A 23,728-nucleotide genomic window follows, 5' to 3' on the forward strand; every position below is an offset into this window, starting at 1 on the left:
TCTGTGCCAACCTTGGGCCACAAACCCTCTGTCTTTTAACTGTTATAATTGGCATCATGCTGCTTCAGAGCAGAAACAGATGAGCTCATTTTCTAAAAACGTCCCAACAGGATATTTTCATAATTAAACATTAGTAGCTAAATACTTAAGAACGTTTCATGTGTGAGCAAGGCTAAATCAATGAATATGTATTCTGCTGCACTTCTACGTTTTTTTAATCGTTTATACTTTCAGGACTTAAGTGCGTCTTTCTGTTTATGCACTTAGAATTTAGCGTTTAAGTTACTAACGTCATACCATAAACCGAGCGTTGTTTTAAGTACATTATACGTCCCAAAGTTAGTGTTTTTCTTATATAATCGACATTATGTTTCTGTGTCCGTTTTTGTATGTCCTCCCTCTGAAAGATATTGTTCTTTAATTCAAATATTTCCGTTAGCGTAAAATTACAGCAAGCTTTTTATGGTTATAATCGCACTTTTTTTTAATCAACATATGACAAAAGAGCAAATTTATGGAATACATTTTTGATTTAAAAAATGGCACATGCTTACGAGATGTGAGAGACAGGTTTTTACACCAGGATTCTGCTAATTCCTCCCCCTTACGTCACCCTTCGAAACGCTGTACGCCTCGCGCCCGGCCTCTGTCTTGGCAGCCCCCGGCGACGCGGCGGTGGCCGAGGTAGCGGAGCTTAGCGGAGGTGACAGGTGACGGGCGACCCGTTGAGACGGCTGGCATTTGCCACCCGCTCCCTCAGGTTTTCCATCGCACTCATCTGTCACCACTTGACCCGGCCCCCGGCGGCCGGAGACGGCGGAGGCAGCTGCCAAGACGCAGGCCGCCTTGAGGTCCGGCGCAGGTAGGGAGTAGGCCTCATGCTTGGGGACAGTATGCTTGGGACTCGCAGGCCTCATGCTTGGGGACAGTATGCTCGGGACTCGCTCTCCCGTCCGGCGCTGCCGCCGCTGGGGAGGCCCGCACTTTACTCTTGTTCCAAGCGAAAGTCAGTCAGATCGCTGGGGTGACGTTTCACTATATCTATATACAGTATTACTATATCATGAAGCACAATGTCTCCAGATACACAATGCAAAGCATAAATGCTCGATTTACATATTAACATAAATATGATTGAAAACTGTTTGTATGAAAGAAATTGACCTACGTATGCGATATTATACGCCTAACCTAAAAGTTAACGTGTAGGCCTCATGCATATATTGAACACCTAACAGAAAAGTTAACATGTCTATTGTACAACTAAAAAAAAAAAGTTTAATTCCTTTTTAAAAAGTTTAGTTCTGTGTAATGAATGAGTGGAGAGAGTCAGAACAGCAGTTTGAATCTGTGCTGTAAATTCAAAAGAATACAAAATCTTGATGAACAGCATGGAATTTGATCTGATTTTTCTAACAGTTCTCGAAGGCGGGGTTTTCTTGATCTACCCACAGAGACTCATCCCTGAAAAAAGGAAAGGAAACCGTTAGGATACTGCATTTGGAAACACGTAGTAGTAATCAGAACAGTAAATTAAAATAATTTCTAATTAAGTTTCAGGCATATTTTGACTAATAATTCCAGTGGTTGTTATTCAACGAGAGCATTTTTATCATATTAAAACTGGACTTACAATTTTTTTGCGCCACCTACAGAAAGGGAGATGAATAATATCATGCTTTAGCATTAATGTAGTATAGCACAGCATAGAAATAGACACCACCTGCCTAAGTATTGTGCTTACATCTCATATCTGATGCTCAGGATCCTGCTGCCAACCCCCCCAATACAGTACATTCCTAGTACATATATATGATGTTTATGTATGTGTTGATTTTTTGATACCTTTTTCTTTAAGGTGTGTAGCAGCGTAGAATAGGAGACCGCCCACGAGAAGCAGGCCAATCGATGTGGCAGACCCCACCCCCGCATACATTAGCATGCGAACCCCGAGCGACGTCTCTGTCACTGAAACGTAAAGATCACAGACTCAGTTAAAGCCTTTAGCACCGTATGCATCATTCACATGTTAAAGAACAAAACCCTGATGCAGGAAGAATAAGGTAAGATTTGATATGACAGCATCTATCCAATTGACTTTCTTGACTGCTAGTCCAGTTCAAAGTTGCGATGAGCTTGGAGTCTTTCCCAAAAAGGACAGGGCACGAGGCAGTGGAAATCCTAGATAGGGTAGCGATTTGCTGTATGATGCATTCTACTGATGCCAGCCAACGGCAGCTTCCACACAACCACGTTTCCAGTCTCTGTAGCGATCACAAGCGTGAATATCTTATACGGTGTTTGACAACGTATCGTATGTGTTCTTATCTATGTCATTTATCATATAATCATATTAGACAAATGATATTTACACCTTATGAAATGGATATATCACCACCGTAAGCCGAGCACCATCTGTATTAATGAAAGTCTCAGGATTTGACTGTACTCTGTGGTTCAAGCCCTACACTAGTGTCCAAAATTGTGGAAACACCTTGCATTTTTGGCATTACACTCTTAAAATTACTACACAAATATTGGCGGCAATGTTCATAAACAATCAAAGAATGTTAACAAATATCAGACATTGGATGATTAAATAAGTAACTGGAGCAACAGCTGAACAAAGTTCCACAATGTTACTTAACATTAATTCCAAGTTGCACCGCCAGGTTTCCCCTGGTTAGTCTTCCCCAAGCTGATCCCGCAGCCCCCACTCGCTTAGTGTTCTCAAAACAGGCTGGCTTCATTTGAGCTTGACGGTCAGCTACTGTCCACTAGCTGCTCCAGATAACAATAAACCTCTATGGGTGGAAAACTGACCTCTGCATGAAGGTAAAGGATTCGTCCAGAGGCCCCAGGAGGTGCAAGACATGTACTCAGTCCCATTCAGCATGAAGCCTTCCCCACAGTGGAAGTGACACAGAGACTGGAAGCTGGAGATGCCCAGTGGATGAGTGCAGTTCATGGAGAGTGGTGGTGAAGCTTCTAGGGGCTTACACTGCACAGCTAAAGAGGGGCAATCACAACAGCTTTAGGTATCTATGAATAACATATTTAAATAGCCCCTATATTTGTTAAGCGATGTATTAATAAAATAGAACTAGGTTTAGGGAGGCCATGCTGTACATCACCTTGACAGGAGGGCGTCACATTACTCCAAAGCCCAGATGTAGTACACTGCAGAAGGTGAGATCCTCTGAGCAGGAAGCCCTCCTCACAGCCCAGCTCACACCTGGAGCCGAAGCTGAAGTGGGAATGAGGGTGGGAGCACGTCATGTGACCATGGGATGGTACCTCCAAGGGGCGACACTGTCGAGCTGAGAGCATAGGTTATCACATAATGGAAATAAGCGCTATTCCAGCAAATCATATGGTAATCTTTTAAGAAGAGACAACCAATGCCCAACGAATGCACAGTAAGGTCGATTGAGTTAGCATTGAGTTAGCATTGAGTTATTGGTAATATCATGGAAGAGGTGAGTGCTCCATCAAACCAAACTTCAAATGTTGGTGTAGAAAGTGACAGCTCAGCAGCCACAGCATACTTTAAAAAAGGACATACTGAGGGTAAATGAGGTAAAAAATGTTGGTGGTGTACTGGTACTCTGTCCAACACACAACTGACTGGTGATGTGCACGTACTGAAAAGTGTGCCAACTAAAACTGGAAATAATGCATACAATTTTCATCACTTGGAGCTTTGCTGTTCAGTAGAACATGCGGAATGCCAGTGCTTACAGTCATGAAGACCAGCAATTAGGGTTTCCACTTTCTGTCCTAAGAAATACGGGACAGTTAGTGTCTGGTATTGGTTAGAAATGTATGTCTGCAGTCCATTCAATTTTTTGCCTTTTGTAATGTCCTCAGTCTGTTTTAGGGCAATTCGTACGAAATTTTAAGCAACAGTGAAGCCAAGAAGTAGCAAGATAATGAATTATATCATGGCAATTGTCAATATTTACTGATATGAAAAAATTTACCGTAATAAAATATTATGCCAAATCACCCAGGCCTACTGTCAAAGTCTGTGTAATTACCCTCACAAACTGGGGAGGCGCTGCTCCACACCCCCTGCGAGGTGCATTGAGTGAAGTTTGCCCCCTTCAGGATGAAGCCTTCTTCACAGCCCAACCAGCAGGTGGAGCTATAGCTGAACTCCTCCAGGGGATGACTGCAGTGCATGGAGCCATGATGGGGCGGAGTCAGGACATTACACCTCACCACTGCCACAGTGAGAAGTGATGAAATAACAGCTCACAGTCATCAAGGATAAATATCAGTCAGGACATTACACCTCAACACTGCCACAGTGAGAAGTGATGAAATTACAGCTCACAGTCATCAAGGATAAATATCAGTCAGGACATTACATCTCACCACTGCTATACTGAGAAGTGATGAAATTACAGCTCACAGTCATTGAAGATAAACAGGAAAGACCACATGTGATAGGAGGCTTGAAACCAAATATGAGACGTTTTATTGTACCTCCACCAGAGGGAGATATTTCCTAAAATTCAATTATGTTCCTAGTCTACCTAGTAGGAAGACATACATTGACCTTGTACATTGTATAAAGTTATTGGTTTTCATGCCAATATGTTACATAAATTTATGGGTATATGATACAATCCATAAAGCCCAATGCATTATGCCCATCCGTGTCAGTAGCAGGAATAGGCTGATTTACCCTGACACATTCCTGGGGTCTCTGTCCACGTCCCCAGGGAGCCGCACCGCGTGGACGCTGTCCCGTTCAGGAAGTAGCCTTCCTCACAGCGAATATCACAGCTGGAGTTGAAGCTGAAATTTCCATGGGGGTGGGAGCAGCTCAGGTTCCCATGGGGGGGAGCTGTTAGCATCCTACAGCGCTGAGCTGGAACAAAGACGTGCTGTCAGGACAAGATGCTCAACCAGGTGCATTTTCTACACCAGTGACCCTCAACCAACATCAAACTGACGTAGATTGTGTTGCCATTAAAATCACTGCATTCTATGCAAATAATTCTGTTTCTCTGCTGTCAAGCTGTGTCAGAACATACTGTCTAATAGGGCTGGATGATATAACAATATATTGATTTATCTCCATAGAAAATTCAAATGATAAAAAAATGATAAACTTTGATAAACTGTCAATAAGGTGCATTGTTTGATAGCAAACATCAGCATATCACATAATGGAAATTAAGGCTGTGCATACAAATCATATGGTAATCTTTTAAGAACAGAGAACCTATGCCCAATGAATGCACAGTAAGGTTGATTGACAGAGCATGTGACATGTTACTGTATTGGTAATATCATGGAAGAGGTGAGCGCTCCATTAGTGCAAACTTCAAATGTCAGTGAAGAAACTGGCATCTCAGCAACTATAGCATATTTTTTTAAACAGGACATATTGTGGATTAACGAGGTAAAAGACGTTGGTGGAGTGGTGGTACTTTTTACTGTTTGAAGTCCAACACACAACTGACTGGTACATACCATTAACGCGGCTGCCAATTGTGCCAACTAGAACTGGAAATGCTGCAAACGTATTTCATCACTTGATGCACTGCTATGCAGTAGAGCATGCAGAATGCCAGTGCTTACAGTCACAAAGACCAGCAATTAGGGTTTCCACTTTCTGTCTAAGAAATACAGGACAATTTGTGTCCCATATTGGCTAAAAATTTGCAATCCATTCCACATTTTGTCTATTTCATGTTTTCAGTCAGTCTAGGGAAATAATTAGGAAATTTTAAGCAACAGTGGAGGCTTGAAGTAACAAAATAATGACTTATATCATGATAATTTTCAACATCTGATATGAAAAAGATTACCGTAATAAAATATCGTGCAGTATCACTAAGGCCTACTGTCAAAGTCTATGTAATTACCCTCACAAACTGGGGAGGCGCTGCTCCACACCCCCTGCGAGGTGCATTGAGTGAAATTTGCCCCCTTCAGGATGAAGCCTTCTTCACAGCCCAGCCAGCAGGTGGATCTATATCTGAAGTCCTCCAGGGGATGATTGCAGTGCATGGAGCCGTGATGGGGCGGAGTCAGGACATTGCACCTCTCCACTGCCACAGTGAGAAGAGATGAAATAACAGCTCACAGTCATCAAGGATAAATATCAGTCAGGACATTACACCTCACCACTGCCATACTGAGAAGTGATGAAATTACAGCTCACAGTCATCAGGGATAAACAACAGTCAGGACATTACACCTCACCACTGCCATGCTGAGAAGTGATGAAATTACAGCTCACAGTCATCGAAGATAAACAGGACAGAGCACATGTGATAGGAGGCTTCAAACCAAATATGAGAAGTTTTAGTGTATTTCCACTAGAGGGAGATATTTCCTAAAATTCACTTATGTTCGTAGTCTGCCTAGTGGGAAGAGATACACCGACCTTGTACATTATGTAAATTTATTGGTTTTCATGCCAATATGTTACATAACAAATTTATGGGTATATGATACAATCCATGAAGCCCAATGCATTATGCCCATCTGTGTCAGTAGCAGGAATAGGCTGATTTACCCTGACACATTCCTGGGGTCTCTGTCCACGTCCCCAGGGAGCCGCACCGCGTGGACGCTGTCCCGTTCAGGAAGTAGCCTTCCTCACAGCGAATATCACAGCTGGAGTTGAAGCTGAAATTTCCATAGGGGTGGGAGCAGCTCAGGTTCCCATGGGGGGGAGCTGTTAGCATCCTACAGCGCTGAGCTGGAACAAAGACGTGCTGTCAGGACAAGATGCTCAACCAGGTGCATTTTCTACACCAGTGACCCTCAACCAGCATCAAACTGATGTAGATTGTGTTGCCATTAAAATCACTGCATTCTATGCAAATAATTCTGTTTCTCTGCTGTCAAGCTGTGTCAGAACATACTGTCTAATAGGGCTGGATGATATAACAATATATTGATTTATCTCCATAGAAAATTCAAATGATAAAAAAATGATAAACTTTGATAAACTGTCAATAAGGTGCATTGTTTGATAGCAAACATCAACGTATCACATAATGGAAATTAAGGATGTGCATACAAATCATATGGTAATCTTTTAAGAACAGACAACCTATGCCCAATGAACGCACAGTAAGGTTGATTGAGTTAGCAGAGCATGTGACATGTTACTGTATTGGTAATATCATGGAAGAGGTGAGCGCTCCATTAGTGCAAACTTCAAATGTCAGTGAAGAAACTGGCATCTCAGCAACTATAGCATATTTCTTTAAACAGGAGATATTGTGGATCAACGAGGTAAAAGACGTTGATGGAGTGGTGGTACTTTTTACTGTTTGAAGTCCAACACACAACTGACTGGTACTGTACATACCATTAACGCGGCTGCCAATTGTGCCAACTAGAACTGGAAATGCTGCAAACGTATTTCATCACTTGATGCACTGCTATGCAGTAGAGCATGCAGAATGTCAGTGCTTACAGTCACAAAGACCAGCAATTAGGGTTTCAACTTTCTGTCTTAAGAAATACAGGACAATTTGTGTCCCATATTGGTTAAAAATTTCAGTTTGCAATCCATTCCACATTTTGCCTTTTTCATGTTTTCAATCAGTCTAGGGAAATTATTAGGAAATTTTAAGCAACAGTGGAGGCTTGAAGTAACAAAATAATGACTTATATCATGAAAATGTTCAACATTACCTGATATGAAAAAGATTACCGTAATAAAATATCGTGCAGTATCACTAAGGCCTACTGTCAAAGTATATGTAATTACCCTCACAAACTGGGGAGGTGCTGCTCCACACCCCCTGCGAGGTGCATTGAGTGAAGTTTGCCCCCTTCAGGATGAAGCCTTCTTCACAACCCAGCCAGCAGGTGGATCTATATCTGAAGTCCTCCAGGGGATGATTGCAGTGCATGGAGCCGTGATGGGGCGCAGTCAGGACATTACACCTCTCCACTGCCACAGTGAGAAGTGATGAAATTACAGTTCACAGTCATCAAGGATAAATATCAGACAGGACATTATATCTTACCACTGCCACAGTGAGAAGTGATGAAATAACAGCTCACAGTCATCAAGGATAATTATCAGTCAGGACATTACACCTTACCACTGCCACAGTGAGAAGTGATGAAATTACAGCTCACAGTCATCAAGGATAAATATCAGTCAGGACATTACACCTCACCACTGCCATGCTGAGAAGTGATAAAATTACAGCTCACAGTCATCGAAGATAAACAGGACAGAGCACATGTGATAGGAGGCTTCAAACCAAATATGAGAAGTTTTAGTGTATCTCCACTAGAGGGAGATATTTCCTAAAATTCACTTATGTTCCTAGTCTGCCTAGTGGGAAGAGATACACCGACCTTGTACATTATGTAAATTTATTGGTTTTCATGCCAATATGTTACATAACAAATTAATGGGTATATGATACAATCCATGAAGCCCAATGCATTATGCCCATCTGTGTCAGTAGCAGGAATAGGCTGATTTACCCTGACACATTCCTGGGGTCTCTGTCCACGTCCCCAGGGAGCCGCACCGTGTGGACGCTGTCCCGTTCAGGAAGTAGCCTTCCTCACAGCGAATATCACAGCTGGAGTTGAAGCTGAAATTTCCATGGGGGTGGGAGCAGCTCAGGTTCCCATGGGGGGGAGCTGTTAGCATCCTACAGCGCTGAGCTGGAACAAAGACGTGCTGTCAGGACAAGATGCTCAACCAGGTGCATTTTCTACACCAGTGACCCTCAACCAACATCAAACTGACGTAGATTGTGTTGCCATTAAAATCACTGCATTCTATGCAAATAATTCTGTTTCTCTGCTGTCAAGCTGTGTCAGAACATACTGTCTAATAGGGCTGGATGATATAACAATATATTGATTTATCTCCATAGAAAATTCAAATGATAAAAAAATGATAAACTTTGATAAACTGTCAATAAGGTGCATTGTTTGATAGCAAACATCAGCATATCACATAATGGAAATTAAGGCTGTGCATACAAATCATATGGTAATCTTTTAAGAACAGAGAACCTATGCCCAATGAATGCACAGTAAGGTTGATTGACAGAGCATGTGACATGTTACTGTATTGGTAATATCATGGAAGAGGTGAGCGCTCCATTAGTGCAAACTTCAAATGTCAGTGAAGAAACTGGCATCTCAGCAACTATAGCATATTTTTTTAAACAGGACATATTGTGGATTAACGAGGTAAAAGACGTTGGTGGAGTGGTGGTACTTTTTACTGTTTGAAGTCCAACACACAACTGACTGGTACATACCATTAACGCGGCTGCCAATTGTGCCAACTAGAACTGGAAATGCTGCAAACGTATTTCATCACTTGATGCACTGCTATGCAGTAGAGCATGCAGAATGCCAGTGCTTACAGTCACAAAGACCAGCAATTAGGGTTTCCACTTTCTGTCTAAGAAATACAGGACAATTTGTGTCCCATATTGGCTAAAAATTTGCAATCCATTCCACATTTTGTCTATTTCATGTTTTCAGTCAGTCTAGGGAAATAATTAGGAAATTTTAAGCAACAGTGGAGGCTTGAAGTAACAAAATAATGACTTATATCATGATAATTTTCAACATCTGATATGAAAAAGATTACCGTAATAAAATATCGTGCAGTATCACTAAGGCCTACTGTCAAAGTCTATGTAATTACCCTCACAAACTGGGGAGGCGCTGCTCCACACCCCCTGCGAGGTGCATTGAGTGAAATTTGCCCCCTTCAGGATGAAGCCTTCTTCACAGCCCAGCCAGCAGGTGGATCTATATCTGAAGTCCTCCAGGGGATGATTGCAGTGCATGGAGCCGTGATGGGGCGGAGTCAGGACATTGCACCTCTCCACTGCCACAGTGAGAAGAGATGAAATAACAGCTCACAGTCATCAAGGATAAATATCAGTCAGGACATTACACCTCACCACTGCCATACTGAGAAGTGATGAAATTACAGCTCACAGTCATCAGGGATAAACAACAGTCAGGACATTACACCTCACCACTGCCATGCTGAGAAGTGATGAAATTACAGCTCACAGTCATCGAAGATAAACAGGACAGAGCACATGTGATAGGAGGCTTCAAACCAAATATGAGAAGTTTTAGTGTATTTCCACTAGAGGGAGATATTTCCTAAAATTCACTTATGTTCGTAGTCTGCCTAGTGGGAAGAGATACACCGACCTTGTACATTATGTAAATTTATTGGTTTTCATGCCAATATGTTACATAACAAATTTATGGGTATATGATACAATCCATGAAGCCCAATGCATTATGCCCATCTGTGTCAGTAGCAGGAATAGGCTGATTTACCCTGACACATTCCTGGGGTCTCTGTCCACGTCCCCAGGGAGCCGCACCGCGTGGACGCTGTCCCGTTCAGGAAGTAGCCTTCCTCACAGCGAATATCACAGCTGGAGTTGAAGCTGAAATTTCCATAGGGGTGGGAGCAGCTCAGGTTCCCATGGGGGGGAGCTGTTAGCATCCTACAGCGCTGAGCTGGAACAAAGACGTGCTGTCAGGACAAGATGCTCAACCAGGTGCATTTTCTACACCAGTGACCCTCAACCAGCATCAAACTGATGTAGATTGTGTTGCCATTAAAATCACTGCATTCTATGCAAATAATTCTGTTTCTCTGCTGTCAAGCTGTGTCAGAACATACTGTCTAATAGGGCTGGATGATATAACAATATATTGATTTATCTCCATAGAAAATTCAAATGATAAAAAAATGATAAACTTTGATAAACTGTCAATAAGGTGCATTGTTTGATAGCAAACATCAACGTATCACATAATGGAAATTAAGGATGTGCATACAAATCATATGGTAATCTTTTAAGAACAGACAACCTATGCCCAATGAACGCACAGTAAGGTTGATTGAGTTAGCAGAGCATGTGACATGTTACTGTATTGGTAATATCATGGAAGAGGTGAGCGCTCCATTAGTGCAAACTTCAAATGTCAGTGAAGAAACTGGCATCTCAGCAACTATAGCATATTTCTTTAAACAGGAGATATTGTGGATCAACGAGGTAAAAGACGTTGATGGAGTGGTGGTACTTTTTACTGTTTGAAGTCCAACACACAACTGACTGGTACTGTACATACCATTAACGCGGCTGCCAATTGTGCCAACTAGAACTGGAAATGCTGCAAACGTATTTCATCACTTGATGCACTGCTATGCAGTAGAGCATGCAGAATGTCAGTGCTTACAGTCACAAAGACCAGCAATTAGGGTTTCAACTTTCTGTCTTAAGAAATACAGGACAATTTGTGTCCCATATTGGTTAAAAATTTCAGTTTGCAATCCATTCCACATTTTGCCTTTTTCATGTTTTCAATCAGTCTAGGGAAATTATTAGGAAATTTTAAGCAACAGTGGAGGCTTGAAGTAACAAAATAATGACTTATATCATGAAAATGTTCAACATTACCTGATATGAAAAAGATTACCGTAATAAAATATCGTGCAGTATCACTAAGGCCTACTGTCAAAGTATATGTAATTACCCTCACAAACTGGGGAGGTGCTGCTCCACACCCCCTGCGAGGTGCATTGAGTGAAGTTTGCCCCCTTCAGGATGAAGCCTTCTTCACAACCCAGCCAGCAGGTGGATCTATATCTGAAGTCCTCCAGGGGATGATTGCAGTGCATGGAGCCGTGATGGGGCGCAGTCAGGACATTACACCTCTCCACTGCCACAGTGAGAAGTGATGAAATTACAGTTCACAGTCATCAAGGATAAATATCAGACAGGACATTATATCTTACCACTGCCACAGTGAGAAGTGATGAAATAACAGCTCACAGTCATCAAGGATAATTATCAGTCAGGACATTACACCTTACCACTGCCACAGTGAGAAGTGATGAAATTACAGCTCACAGTCATCAAGGATAAATATCAGTCAGGACATTACACCTCACCACTGCCATGCTGAGAAGTGATAAAATTACAGCTCACAGTCATCGAAGATAAACAGGACAGAGCACATGTGATAGGAGGCTTCAAACCAAATATGAGAAGTTTTAGTGTATCTCCACTAGAGGGAGATATTTCCTAAAATTCACTTATGTTCCTAGTCTGCCTAGTGGGAAGAGATACACCGACCTTGTACATTATGTAAATTTATTGGTTTTCATGCCAATATGTTACATAACAAATTAATGGGTATATGATACAATCCATGAAGCCCAATGCATTATGCCCATCTGTGTCAGTAGCAGGAATAGGCTGATTTACCCTGACACATTCCTGGGGTCTCTGTCCACGTCCCCAGGGAGCCGCACCGTGTGGACGCTGTCCCGTTCAGGAAGTAGCCTTCCTCACAGCGAATATCACAGCTGGAGTTGAAGCTGAAATTTCCATAGGGGTGGGAGCAGCTCAGGTTCCCATGGGGGGGAGCTGTTAGCATCCTACAGCGCTGAGCTGGAACAAAGACGTGCTGTCAGGACAAGATGCTCAACCAGGTGCATTTTCTACACCAGTGACCCTCAACCAGCATCAAACTGATGTAGATTGTGTTGCCATTAAAATCACTGCATTCTATGCAAATAATTCTGTTTCTCTGCTGTCAAGCTGTGTCAGAACATACTGTCTAATAGGGCTGGATGATATAACAATATATTGATTTATCTCCATAGAAAATTCAAATGATAAAAAAATGATAAACTTTGATAAACTGTCAATAAGGTGCATTGTTTGATAGCAAACATCAACGTATCACATAATGGAAATTGAGGCTGTGCATACAAATCATATGGTAATCTTTTAAGAACAGACAACCCATGCCCAATGAATGCACAGTAAGGTTGATTGAGTTAGCAGAGCATGTGACATGTTACTGTATTGGTAATATCATGGAAGAGGTGAGCGCTCCATTAGTGCAAACTTCAAATGTCAGTGAAGAAACTGGCATCTCAGCAGCTATAGCATATTTCTTTAAACAGGAGATATTGTGGATTAACGAGGTAAAAGACGTTGGTGGAGTGGTGGTACTTTTTACTGTTTGAAGTCCAACACACAACTGACTGGTACATACCATTAACGCGGCTGCCAATTGTGCCAACTAGAACTGGAAATGCTGCAAACGTATTTCATCACTTGATGCACTGCTATGCAGTAGAGCATGCAGAATGCCAGTGCTTACAGTCACAAAGACCAGCAATTAGGGTTTCCACTTTCTGTCTAAGAAATACAGGACAATTTGTGTCCCATATTGGTTAAAAATTTCAGTTTGCAATCCATTCCACATTTTGTCTATTTCATGTTTTCAGTCAGTCTAGGGAAATTATTAGGAAATTTTAAGCAACAGTGGAGGCTTGAAGTAACAAAATAATGACTTATATCATGAAAATGTTCAACATTACCTGATATGAAAAAGATTACCGTAATAAAATATCGTGCAGTATCACTAAGGCCTACTGTCAAAGTCTATGTAATTACCCTCACAAACTGGGGAGGCGCTGCTCCACACCCCCTGCGAGGTGCATTGAGTGAAGTTTGCCCCCTTCAGGATGAAGCCTTCTTCACAGCCCAGCCAGCAGGTGGATCTATATCTGAAGTCCTCCAGGGGATGATTGCAGTGCATGGAGCCGTGATGGGGCTCAGTCAGGACATTACACCTCACCACTGCCACAGTGAGAAGTGATGAAATTACAGTTCACAGTCATCAAGGATAAATATCAGTCAGGACATTACATCTTACCACTGCCACAGTGAGAATTGATGAAATAACAGCTCACAGTTATCGGAGATAAAGAGGACAGAGCACATGTGATAGGAGGCTTCAAATCAAATATGAGAAGTTTTAGTGTATCTCCACCAGAGGGCGGCATTTCCTTAAATTCACTTATGTTCCTAGGCTGCCTAGTAGGAAGAGATACGCCAACCTTGATCATTGTATAAATGTATTGGTTTTCATGTTCCATAACAAATTTATGGGTATATGATACAATCTGTAAAGCCCAATGCATTATGCCCATCTGTGTCAGTAGCAGGAATAGGCTGATTTACCCTGACACATTCCTGGGGTCTCTGTCCACGTCCCCAGGGAGCCGCACCGCGTGGACGCTGTCCCGTTCAGGAAGTAGCCTTCCTCACAGCGAATATCACAGCTGGAGTTGAAGCTGAAATTTCCATGGGGGTGGGAGCAGCTCAGGTTCCCATGGGGGGGAGCTGTTAGCATCCTACAGCGCTGAGCTGGAACAAAGACGTGCTGTCAGGACAAGATGCTCAACCAGGTGCATTTTCTACACCAGTGACCCTCAACCAGCATCAAACTGATGTAGATTGTGTTGCCATTAAAATCACTGCATTCTATGCAAATAATTCTGTTTCTCTGCTGTCAAGCTGTGTCAGAACATACTGTCTAATAGGGCTGGATGATATAACAATATATTGATTTATCTCCATAGAAAATTCAAATGATAAAAAAATGATAAACTTTGATAAACTGTCAATAAGGTGCATTGTTTGATAGCAAACATCAACGTATCACATAATGGAAATTAAGGATGTGCATACAAATCATATGGTAATCTTTTAAGAACAGACAACCTATGCCCAATGAACGCACAGTAAGGTTGATTGAGTTAGCAGAGCATGTGACATGTTACTGTATTGGTAATATCATGGAAGAGGTGAGCGCTCCATTAGTGCAAACTTCAAATGTCAGTGAAGAAACTGGCATCTCAGCAACTATAGCATATTTCTTTAAACAGGAGATATTGTGGATCAACGAGGTAAAAGACGTTGATGGAGTGGTGGTACTTTTTACTGTTTGAAGTCCAACACACAACTGACTGGTACTGTACATACCATTAACGCGGCTGCCAATTGTGCCAACTAGAACTGGAAATGCTGCAAACGTATTTCATCACTTGATGCACTGCTATGCAGTAGAGCATGCAGAATGTCAGTGCTTACAGTCACAAAGACCAGCAATTAGGGTTTCAACTTTCTGTCTTAAGAAATACAGGACAATTTGTGTCCCATATTGGTTAAAAATTTCAGTTTGCAATCCATTCCACATTTTGCCTTTTTCATGTTTTCAATCAGTCTAGGGAAATTATTAGGAAATTTTAAGCAACAGTGGAGGCTTGAAGTAACAAAATAATGACTTATATCATGAAAATGTTCAACATTACCTGATATGAAAAAGATTACCGTAATAAAATATCGTGCAGTATCACTAAGGCCTACTGTCAAAGTATATGTAATTACCCTCACAAACTGGGGAGGTGCTGCTCCACACCCCCTGCGAGGTGCATTGAGTGAAGTTTGCCCCCTTCAGGATGAAGCCTTCTTCACAACCCAGCCAGCAGGTGGATCTATATCTGAAGTCCTCCAGGGGATGATTGCAGTGCATGGAGCCGTGATGGGGCGCAGTCAGGACATTACACCTCTCCACTGCCACAGTGAGAAGTGATGAAATTACAGTTCACAGTCATCAAGGATAAATATCAGACAGGACATTATATCTTACCACTGCCACAGTGAGAAGTGATGAAATAACAGCTCACAGTCATCAAGGATAATTATCAGTCAGGACATTACACCTTACCACTGCCACAGTGAGAAGTGATGAAATTACAGCTCACAGTCATCAAGGATAAATATCAGTCAGGACATTACACCTCACCACTGCCATGCTGAGAAGTGATAAAATTACAGCTCACAGTCATCGAAGATAAACAGGACAGAGCACATGTGATAGGAGGCTTCAAACCAAATATGAGAAGTTTTAGTGTATCTCCACTAGAGGGAGATATTTCCTAAAATTCACTTATGTTCCTAGTCTGCCTAGTGGGAAGAGATACACCGACCTTGTACATTATGTAAATTTATTGGTTTTCATGCCAATATGTTACATAACAAATTAATGGGTATATGATACAATCCATGAAGCCCAATGCATTATGCCCATCTGTGTCAGTAGCAGGAATAGGCTGATTTACCCTGACACATTCCTGGGGTCTCTGTCCACGTCCCCAGGGAGCCGCACCGTGTGGACGCTGTCCCGTTCAGGAAGTAGCCTTCCTCACAGCGAATATCACAGCTGGAGTTGAAGCTGAAATTTCCATAGGGGTGGGAGCAGCTCAGGTTCCCATGGGGGGGAGCTGTTAGCATCCTACAGCGCTGAGCTGGAACAAAGACGTGCTGTCAGGACAAGATGCTCAACCAGGTGCATTTTCTACACCAGTGACCCTCAACCAGCATCAAACTGATGTAGATTGTGTTGCCATTAAAATCACTGCATTCTATGCAAATAATTCTGTTTCTCTGCTGTCAAGCTGTGTCAGAACATACTGTCTAATAGGGCTGGATGATATAACAATATATTGATTTATCTCCATAGAAAATTCAAATGATAAAAAAATGATAAACTTTGATAAACTGTCAATAAGGTGCATTGTTTGATAGCAAACATCAACGTATCACATAATGGAAATTGAGGCTGTGCATACAAATCATATGGTAATCTTTTAAGAACAGACAACCCATGCCCAATGAATGCACAGTAAGGTTGATTGAGTTAGCAGAGCATGTGACATGTTACTGTATTGGTAATATCATGGAAGAGGTGAGCGCTCCATTAGTGCAAACTTCAAATGTCAGTGAAGAAACTGGCATCTCAGCAGCTATAGCATATTTCTTTAAACAGGAGATATTGTGGATTAACGAGGTAAAAGACGTTGGTGGAGTGGTGGTACTTTTTACTGTTTGAAGTCCAACACACAACTGACTGGTACATACCATTAACGCGGCTGCCAATTGTGCCAACTAGAACTGGAAATGCTGCAAACGTATTTCATCACTTGATGCACTGCTATGCAGTAGAGCATGCAGAATGCCAGTGCTTACAGTCACAAAGACCAGCAATTAGGGTTTCCACTTTCTGTCTAAGAAATACAGGACAATTTGTGTCCCATATTGGTTAAAAATTTCAGTTTGCAATCCATTCCACATTTTGTCTATTTCATGTTTTCAGTCAGTCTAGGGAAATTATTAGGAAATTTTAAGCAACAGTGGAGGCTTGAAGTAACAAAATAATGACTTATATCATGAAAATGTTCAACATTACCTGATATGAAAAAGATTACCGTAATAAAATATCGTGCAGTATCACTAAGGCCTACTGTCAAAGTCTATGTAATTACCCTCACAAACTGGGGAGGCGCTGCTCCACACCCCCTGCGAGGTGCATTGAGTGAAGTTTGCCCCCTTCAGGATGAAGCCTTCTTCACAGCCCAGCCAGCAGGTGGATCTATATCTGAAGTCCTCCAGGGGATGATTGCAGTGCATGGAGCCGTGATGGGGCTCAGTCAGGACATTACACCTCACCACTGCCACAGTGAGAAGTGATGAAATTACAGTTCACAGTCATCAAGGATAAATATCAGTCAGGACATTACATCTTACCACTGCCACAGTGAGAATTGATGAAATAACAGCTCACAGTTATCGGAGATAAAGAGGACAGAGCACATGTGATAGGAGGCTTCAAATCAAATATGAGAAGTTTTAGTGTATCTCCACCAGAGGGCGGCATTTCCTTAAATTCACTTATGTTCCTAGGCTGCCTAGTAGGAAGAGATACGCCAACCTTGATCATTGTATAAATGTATTGGTTTTCATGTTCCATAACAAATTTATGGGTATATGATACAATCTGTAAAGCCCAATGCATTATGCCCATCTGTGTCAGTAGCAGGAATAGGCTGATTTACCCTGACACATTCCTGGGGTCTCTGTCCACGTCCCCAGGGAGCCGCACCGCGTGGACGCTGTCCCGTTCAGGAAGTAGCCTTCCTCACAGCGAATATCACAGCTGGAGTTGAAGCTGAAATTTCCATGGGGGTGGGAGCAGCTCAGGTTCCCATGGGGGGGAGCTGTTAGCATCCTACAGCGCTGAGCTGGAACAAAGACGTGCTGTCAGGACAAGATGCTCAACCAGGTGCATTTTCTACACCAGTGACCCTCAACCAGCATCAAACTGATGTAGATTGTGTTGCCATTAAAATCACTGCATTCTATGCAAATAATTCTTTTTGTCTGCTGTCAAGCTGTATCAGAACATACTGTCACATTGGGCTTATTGATATAAACGATATATTGACTTAACACCATTGAAAAATCAAATAATAAAAAAATGAGAAACATTGATAAGTTGTCAATAAAAGTTGAGTTTGCCCTCATGAAGCCTTCTTTACAGCCCAGCCAGCAGGTGGAGCTATAGCTGAACTCCTCCAACGGATGATTGCAGTGCATGGAGCCGTGATGGGGCTCAGTCAGGACATTACACCTCACCACTGCCACAGTGAGAAGTGATGAAATTACAGCTCACAGTCATCAAGGATAAATATCAGTCAGGATATTACACCTCACCACTGCCACAGTGAGAAGTGATGAAATTACAGTTCACAGTCATCAAGGATAATTATCAGTCAGGACATTACGCCTCACCACTGCCACAGTGAGAAGTGATGAAATTACAGCTCACAGTCATCAAGGATAAATATCAGTCAGGAAAGTACGTCTCACCACTGCCACAGTGAGAAGTGATGAAATTACAGCTCACAGTCATCAAGGATAAATATCAGTCAGGAAAGTACGTCTCACCACTCTCATAAGAAAAATTGTTGCAATTAGACATTACATATAATAATAACCCAGCTGAGATTGTCAGCTGTTTAAGTAGCTCAATTCATTGATATAGGGTGGTGGATCTCACTTTAGACACTTCCCTTCTGCTTACAGGCAATTGCTCCACATGACAGTACTGCAATCGTTCAGTGTCGTTACAGATGGCCAGATTTAGCAACAAAGGGGTAGAAGCTAAGCCAGTTTCACAGGAAACGCAGTGGGTGTGTCGCTTTAAGGTCGAGGGCAGAGAGTTCCTGATCCATGTTTGCTTTCCTGGGCAAATCTGAGAACATCGGGGCACTTCTCAACTATGCTGCAGCAAAATAAATTTATATAAAATATGAATAACTAACACTTTTAACATTAACAACTGCCCCTGACTACTGGCTTTGATTTAGACGTTAGAGTGTGCTCACATTAATATGACCTTAAACCTAAATGATTGAAATATTGATTTTGACACCCTTTCTGGTGTGGCGGTGGGGGGGGGACGGACCTGACTGGCCCTTTTGCCCAAATGATTGAAGGTGCTCTTTTGAGGTTCTAAGTGCTTTTCAACAAACGACAATCATGAAAATTTACCAAGCGAATCACCAATCCCCCCCCCTTCCTCACACACACAAACACACCCTCAGTAAACAAAACTTACGGAGGGTCACCCTCAGCCACCCCTATCGAGCATCTGTTGCTTGAAAAGTCTGTACAAGGCACTTCGTACGAGTCAGGCAAATATTTTGACACATTTACGTTACTGGACAATCAGACTGTGTAAACGCTGAAGAGCCAAAGAGAACATTAACTAGAAGGTGTTACTGGAGACAGATAAGTGGCTGTTTCAGATGGAAGACTTCGGGAGAGAAGTCGGCAGCTCCTCACCTTCCTCACAGTGCGGCCCCTGGAAGCCTGGCTGGCACGAGCAGCTGTAGTTTCCATTGGTCTCCACACACTCTCCGTAGCCGCTGCAGGCATGTGGACTGCAGGAGGCTTAACGGAAAGGGGACACAATCACGGATTCATTCTCATCAAAGGACACCCTTTGGTCATGGATATTCATGCTCACAATCTTTACTGATGCTGTCACAATGAACTAAAATCAGTGGTTGGATAAATATATCCCAACCCAACCTATATCCAGTATAGGGTGGCCTCGGGCTGGACCTTGTCCCAAGCAGAAAGGACACAAGACAGGGGACCCTCTTGGATGGAATACCAGGGCATTACAGAGCACATCCACACACAGCCACATCCTACAGGCAATTTGGAGACATCAGTTAGCCTAACTGCGTGACTTGAGACTGTAGGAGGAGTATCTGGCAACCGTACTGGCCCTGTACTTCAGGGTCCCCCATGATAAATTATGCCCCTCCCCCACCCCACGGCCCACTGGGAAAGTGACCAGTCCAGGCCTTCTTGGAGAGAATGACCACACTCCACACACAGAGTGGGGGTGAATGTTAACCCCCTAACCCCTGCAGGTGTTAGACAGCAGTACTACCCACTGCACCACTGTGATATCTATGACCTAATCATGCTTCCATGACAGTGTAAGTTATAGTGCCACCAACCAAGCAGTAAAAGTCAGTGTTTCTCAGTCCAGTCCTTGGGGACCCCCAGACTTTTCCACATTTTCCCTCCCTCCCAGTTACAAACACACCTGTACCAGGTATTTGGTGTCTTTGATTGTCTGGGAGCTCTGGGTCCCTGAAGACCAGCTTGAGAAGCACCGGTGTAAGTAATAGCTTGTTGTATTTAATTATATTAAATGTAATGTGTCTGGCTGTTGATGAATCTGTCTGGAATGGGTTACCGTTGTAACAAATGGTTCCTTTCTCCTTAGTGCACTTCTCATCATTCCACTTGGCAGTTTCTTTTTCTCTTTTGATGTATATTTCCACACAGTCTTCCTGGCTTCCTTTATTGTTGGGCTCTCCGGCTGCCCAGTTCTCACACTCCTCAGTCATGGTCTTATTGGTCCCAACCCACGTCCAGACATTGCCCACTTTCCGGATGCCGATCCAGTAGTATTTCGGGTTCCACGGAAGGATCTCGTTGAGATGTGCGATTTCCTTCTGGTTCTGGATGGCCACCATGTCTGTGTAATGCTGGCGGCAGAACTGCCTGGCAGAATTCCAGTCTCTGCTGGGGCTAGTGCTGTAGTGATAGGTCCAAGCCTCCACCTTGGTTTTACCCACCATACCTGTGTCACACCACACACAGGTTATTAGAAAATTTGTTTGGTCAATGTACCTTCATCCATCCATCTCCAAGCAGCCTATTCAGCACAGACTGGCCTGGAGCCGAACGCAGGGGCGTCGGAGGCACATGACTACCTTGGCTGATTCAGAGGACCCAGCTCTTTACTGGTACTGTATATACTCAAGGAACAATATAACTCATCTCTGCAAATTTTACCCCCTTACCCACTCACAATGCTAGTGTGGAGCCCAAGGTGACACGGTGACACAATACAGGGAGAAGAAAACTCCACATAAAAAGAGCCAGAGTGGGATTCGAATCCCCGCCCTCAAGGTGCGAGCAACCAGTTACCCACTGAGATGCTGAGCAGATGCTTTCAATGGGAAATGAAATACTTCTCCATAAAGATCTCTGACAACACAAATGAGCCTAAACACATGAAAAGCTCCAAAAAGCATTCTTAAATAAAATGTTCATAGATGAATGTCAGAATATGACCATAATATGAATATTACAAAGATGCAGTTTTATTGCATTGTCTGACAGCTTACCGTAGTCGAGGGCAACCAAGACAACAATGAACAATCCAAAGAGGTGAAGGTTTTCTCCTAAACCAAGCATCTGACAAACGTGAAAATAGAGACAGAAACACTTAAGCATCTACTGTGAGCTGAATTACACCTCCGCTATGCGCTAGGAGTGTGCATAATTTATTTTATTTTATGAAAAGCACTGTGCATAAGGGTTACAGTTGTCCTCAACTGGCACATTTTCATGAAACATACTTAACATTTCTAAGAGCATTTCTCAAAAGAATTCATGCAAATAACACAACACCATGGAATAGCTGCAAAAGATAAGAGAAGATAAGGAGCCTCTGCCACTAAAGGAGCTGCTCAGTGCCATCAGAGCGAACACTGTGGTTTTGCTTCTAAAGCTGCCAACTGAAGGCTCATGAGATGCATCTCTGAGCTATTTTAGAGAACTGGTTGATCATTGGTTGATCTAACACTTCAAACTTTCTCTTCTATTGGTGAAAGTCAAGATTCAACTGAGAGAAGTTCATCAATTTAGGACACACGTGTAATAGAGCTGTATAGAGAATATACTTGACAGATTATGACAACTGCTTCGACCATTTTACATGTAATGACTTATGCAATGAACTAATGCCTACATGTTTTCAGGGGTGAGACTATTCAACAGAGAACTCAAATAATATATTCTGATCAACACGACATAAGCAATTGATAGTGTAGGAAACCGCAAACAATTGTACATAATCATTTGCATGAATGTGCCAAAGCATTCGCAATTTTCACAAAAGAACGAGACGTTGATTTTATGATGTGCACAAGTGACTCGATGATGTGGAGGTTGGGCAAGTAGTTTTGAGAATTTCAGTTCTGATCTGAGAAAAACTGTAAGACATTGCATCTCATTCTCTTGGTCTATTGGACAAGTCCTCACACATGAAGGGGGCACCACAGACGGCACTAAACATGTGAAGGTCAGCCAATAGCAGTGTTTTCACCACTCTAATTGGCATTTCAGCAATGTTTTTAATCAGCCATGGCGTCACAGCTTATCGTCTTCAGGGTCACCTAGGCCCTGTCCCAGCTAACAAAGAGGACCAGTTGCCCCCCCCCCCTTGCTCCCCTCCAGTGCTCTCACTCTCCCCATCTTGCGTTCAACATTGCTTGAAGGGCACACATTATGAAATATTATTAAATTCTCTTGCACATCTTCATAAATTATTGTGTAAAGGGGCAACCAAAATCATTTATTTTTTCCATTTGAGAGGCAGTCAATAGGGCCGAATCCCTCCCTAAGTCTGCCAATGATTTTGAAAAAGTTACAGCCTTTTGCAGGAGATCCATTATGTGGTGCTGTCTGTGCAAATTGTTTCAAGAAATGCACTTACTGTTTTGCAAATATTAAGGATGACTTGAGGAATGTACCAAAGCGACTGGAAAAAGTAACTGCAGAAATCAAACAATTGCATCAATCGTACCTTGTTCTTAACACCTTTGCAGAAAAAAAGCTGCTTTGATCTGCAATGTGCAAATGTTAAGGATGATTCGAGAAATGTACCACAGCGACTGAGAAAAACAGTACGGAACTCATGTCTCAAAAGCAAATAATTCCAGCAATGAAATATTCAGTACAATCAGCATCGTTTTAACGATGACTCATTTGAGAAATGCTTCAAAGCAACTGGGAAAATCTATAATAATGACATGTTTTCATTGTCAGATGTTAACAAATCTGAATAAATAAATACAGAAACAAATATGTTTATAATGAAAAAGAAGCTAAACAATTACCTTTTTGTGATCAACGATGGAGATTTTGCTATGTCACTTTGTAACACGGACTATTCAAAGCTTTTGGACCATATCAGTGTATTACATTTCACATGCACTTCCTTTAATAGTGAGAGACAAAGTGACGTTTTGCAATGTGCAAAATGCCTACAGATTAACTGCTTTCAGGTTGATTGCAACTCGCCGGAACATTCTGCTTTATTATAGTCAGGCAAAAAATTGCTTCCATTTCTTATTGACACATAATTATATAATATATATGTTACTTGTAAATATTTATTAACAAGTAGGTTTACAGTACAAAATGTTTGTATAAGGATTATTCTTCCATTGAATTTAATTTCTATTTTTCAGGTTTATGAAACATTTAGGGTGGGAAAAATTGATTTCAAGTTTAATATGGCCAGTGTGTCATCTTTTACAGTTTTTTCGATTGCTTTGGAGCATTTCTCAAATGACAATCAACATTTGCAAAACAACCAGTGTAATCCTCACACAATAATGTCACTTCTGCACAGCAAAACATAATTT

The 23,728-nt window shown here is 42.1% G+C and overlaps 1 protein-coding gene across 7 annotated transcripts; it reads right to left on the reverse strand.

The window, feature by feature from the left end:
* Positions 1 to 120: 120 nt before the first annotated feature.
* Positions 121 to 23,319, reverse strand: selp (selectin P). Of its 7 annotated transcripts, none has more exons than XM_072699859.1 (26): positions 23,198 to 23,319; positions 22,885 to 22,924; positions 21,422 to 21,491; positions 20,482 to 20,871; positions 19,551 to 19,658; positions 17,759 to 17,944; positions 17,189 to 17,374; positions 15,986 to 16,171; positions 15,252 to 15,437; positions 14,043 to 14,228; positions 13,473 to 13,658; positions 12,270 to 12,455; positions 11,536 to 11,721; positions 10,327 to 10,512; positions 9,671 to 9,856; positions 8,482 to 8,667; positions 7,748 to 7,933; positions 6,539 to 6,724; positions 5,883 to 6,068; positions 4,694 to 4,879; positions 4,041 to 4,226; positions 3,135 to 3,320; positions 2,824 to 3,009; positions 1,846 to 1,968; positions 1,634 to 1,649; positions 121 to 1,464 (listed from the first exon to the last, which is right to left on the reverse strand). In XM_072699859.1, the coding sequence occupies exons 3-26, from the start codon at positions 21,489 to 21,491 to the stop codon at positions 1,413 to 1,415; spliced, it is 4,107 nt and encodes a 1,368-aa protein (XP_072555960.1). In that variant the 5' UTR covers positions 22,885 to 22,924; positions 23,198 to 23,319; the 3' UTR covers positions 121 to 1,412. The 7 variants fall into 7 exon arrangements, 5 of the variants coding, with proteins under 5 accessions (XP_072555960.1, XP_072555961.1, XP_072555962.1 ...); XM_072699860.1 differs by lacking the exon at positions 22,885 to 22,924 and adding an exon at positions 22,795 to 22,852 and having other exon boundaries at positions 23,198 to 23,303; XM_072699861.1 differs by lacking the exon at positions 22,885 to 22,924 and having other exon boundaries at positions 15,258 to 15,437.
* Between the last annotated feature and the right edge of the window lie 409 nt (positions 23,320 to 23,728).

Source organism: Paramormyrops kingsleyae, chromosome 15, assembly GCF_048594095.1.
Source record: "Paramormyrops kingsleyae isolate MSU_618 chromosome 15, PKINGS_0.4, whole genome shotgun sequence".
Taxonomy (NCBI): domain Eukaryota; kingdom Metazoa; phylum Chordata; class Actinopteri; order Osteoglossiformes; family Mormyridae; genus Paramormyrops; species Paramormyrops kingsleyae.

Excerpts from the sequence above, each read along its gene's own strand:
- selp (XM_072699859.1), bottom strand. The coding sequence starts at position 21,491 with ATGCTTGGTTTAGGAGAAAACCTTCACCTCTTTGGATTGTTCATTGTT. Across the intron at positions 15,438-15,985 it reads GACCCCAGGAATGTGTCAGG|TGGAGAGGTGTAATGTCCTG; the intron begins GTAAATCAGCCT and ends TCACTGTGGCAG. Across the intron at positions 13,659-14,042 it reads GACCCCAGGAATGTGTCAGG|TGGTGAGGTGTAATGTCCTG; the intron begins GTAAATCAGCCT and ends TCACTGTGGCAG.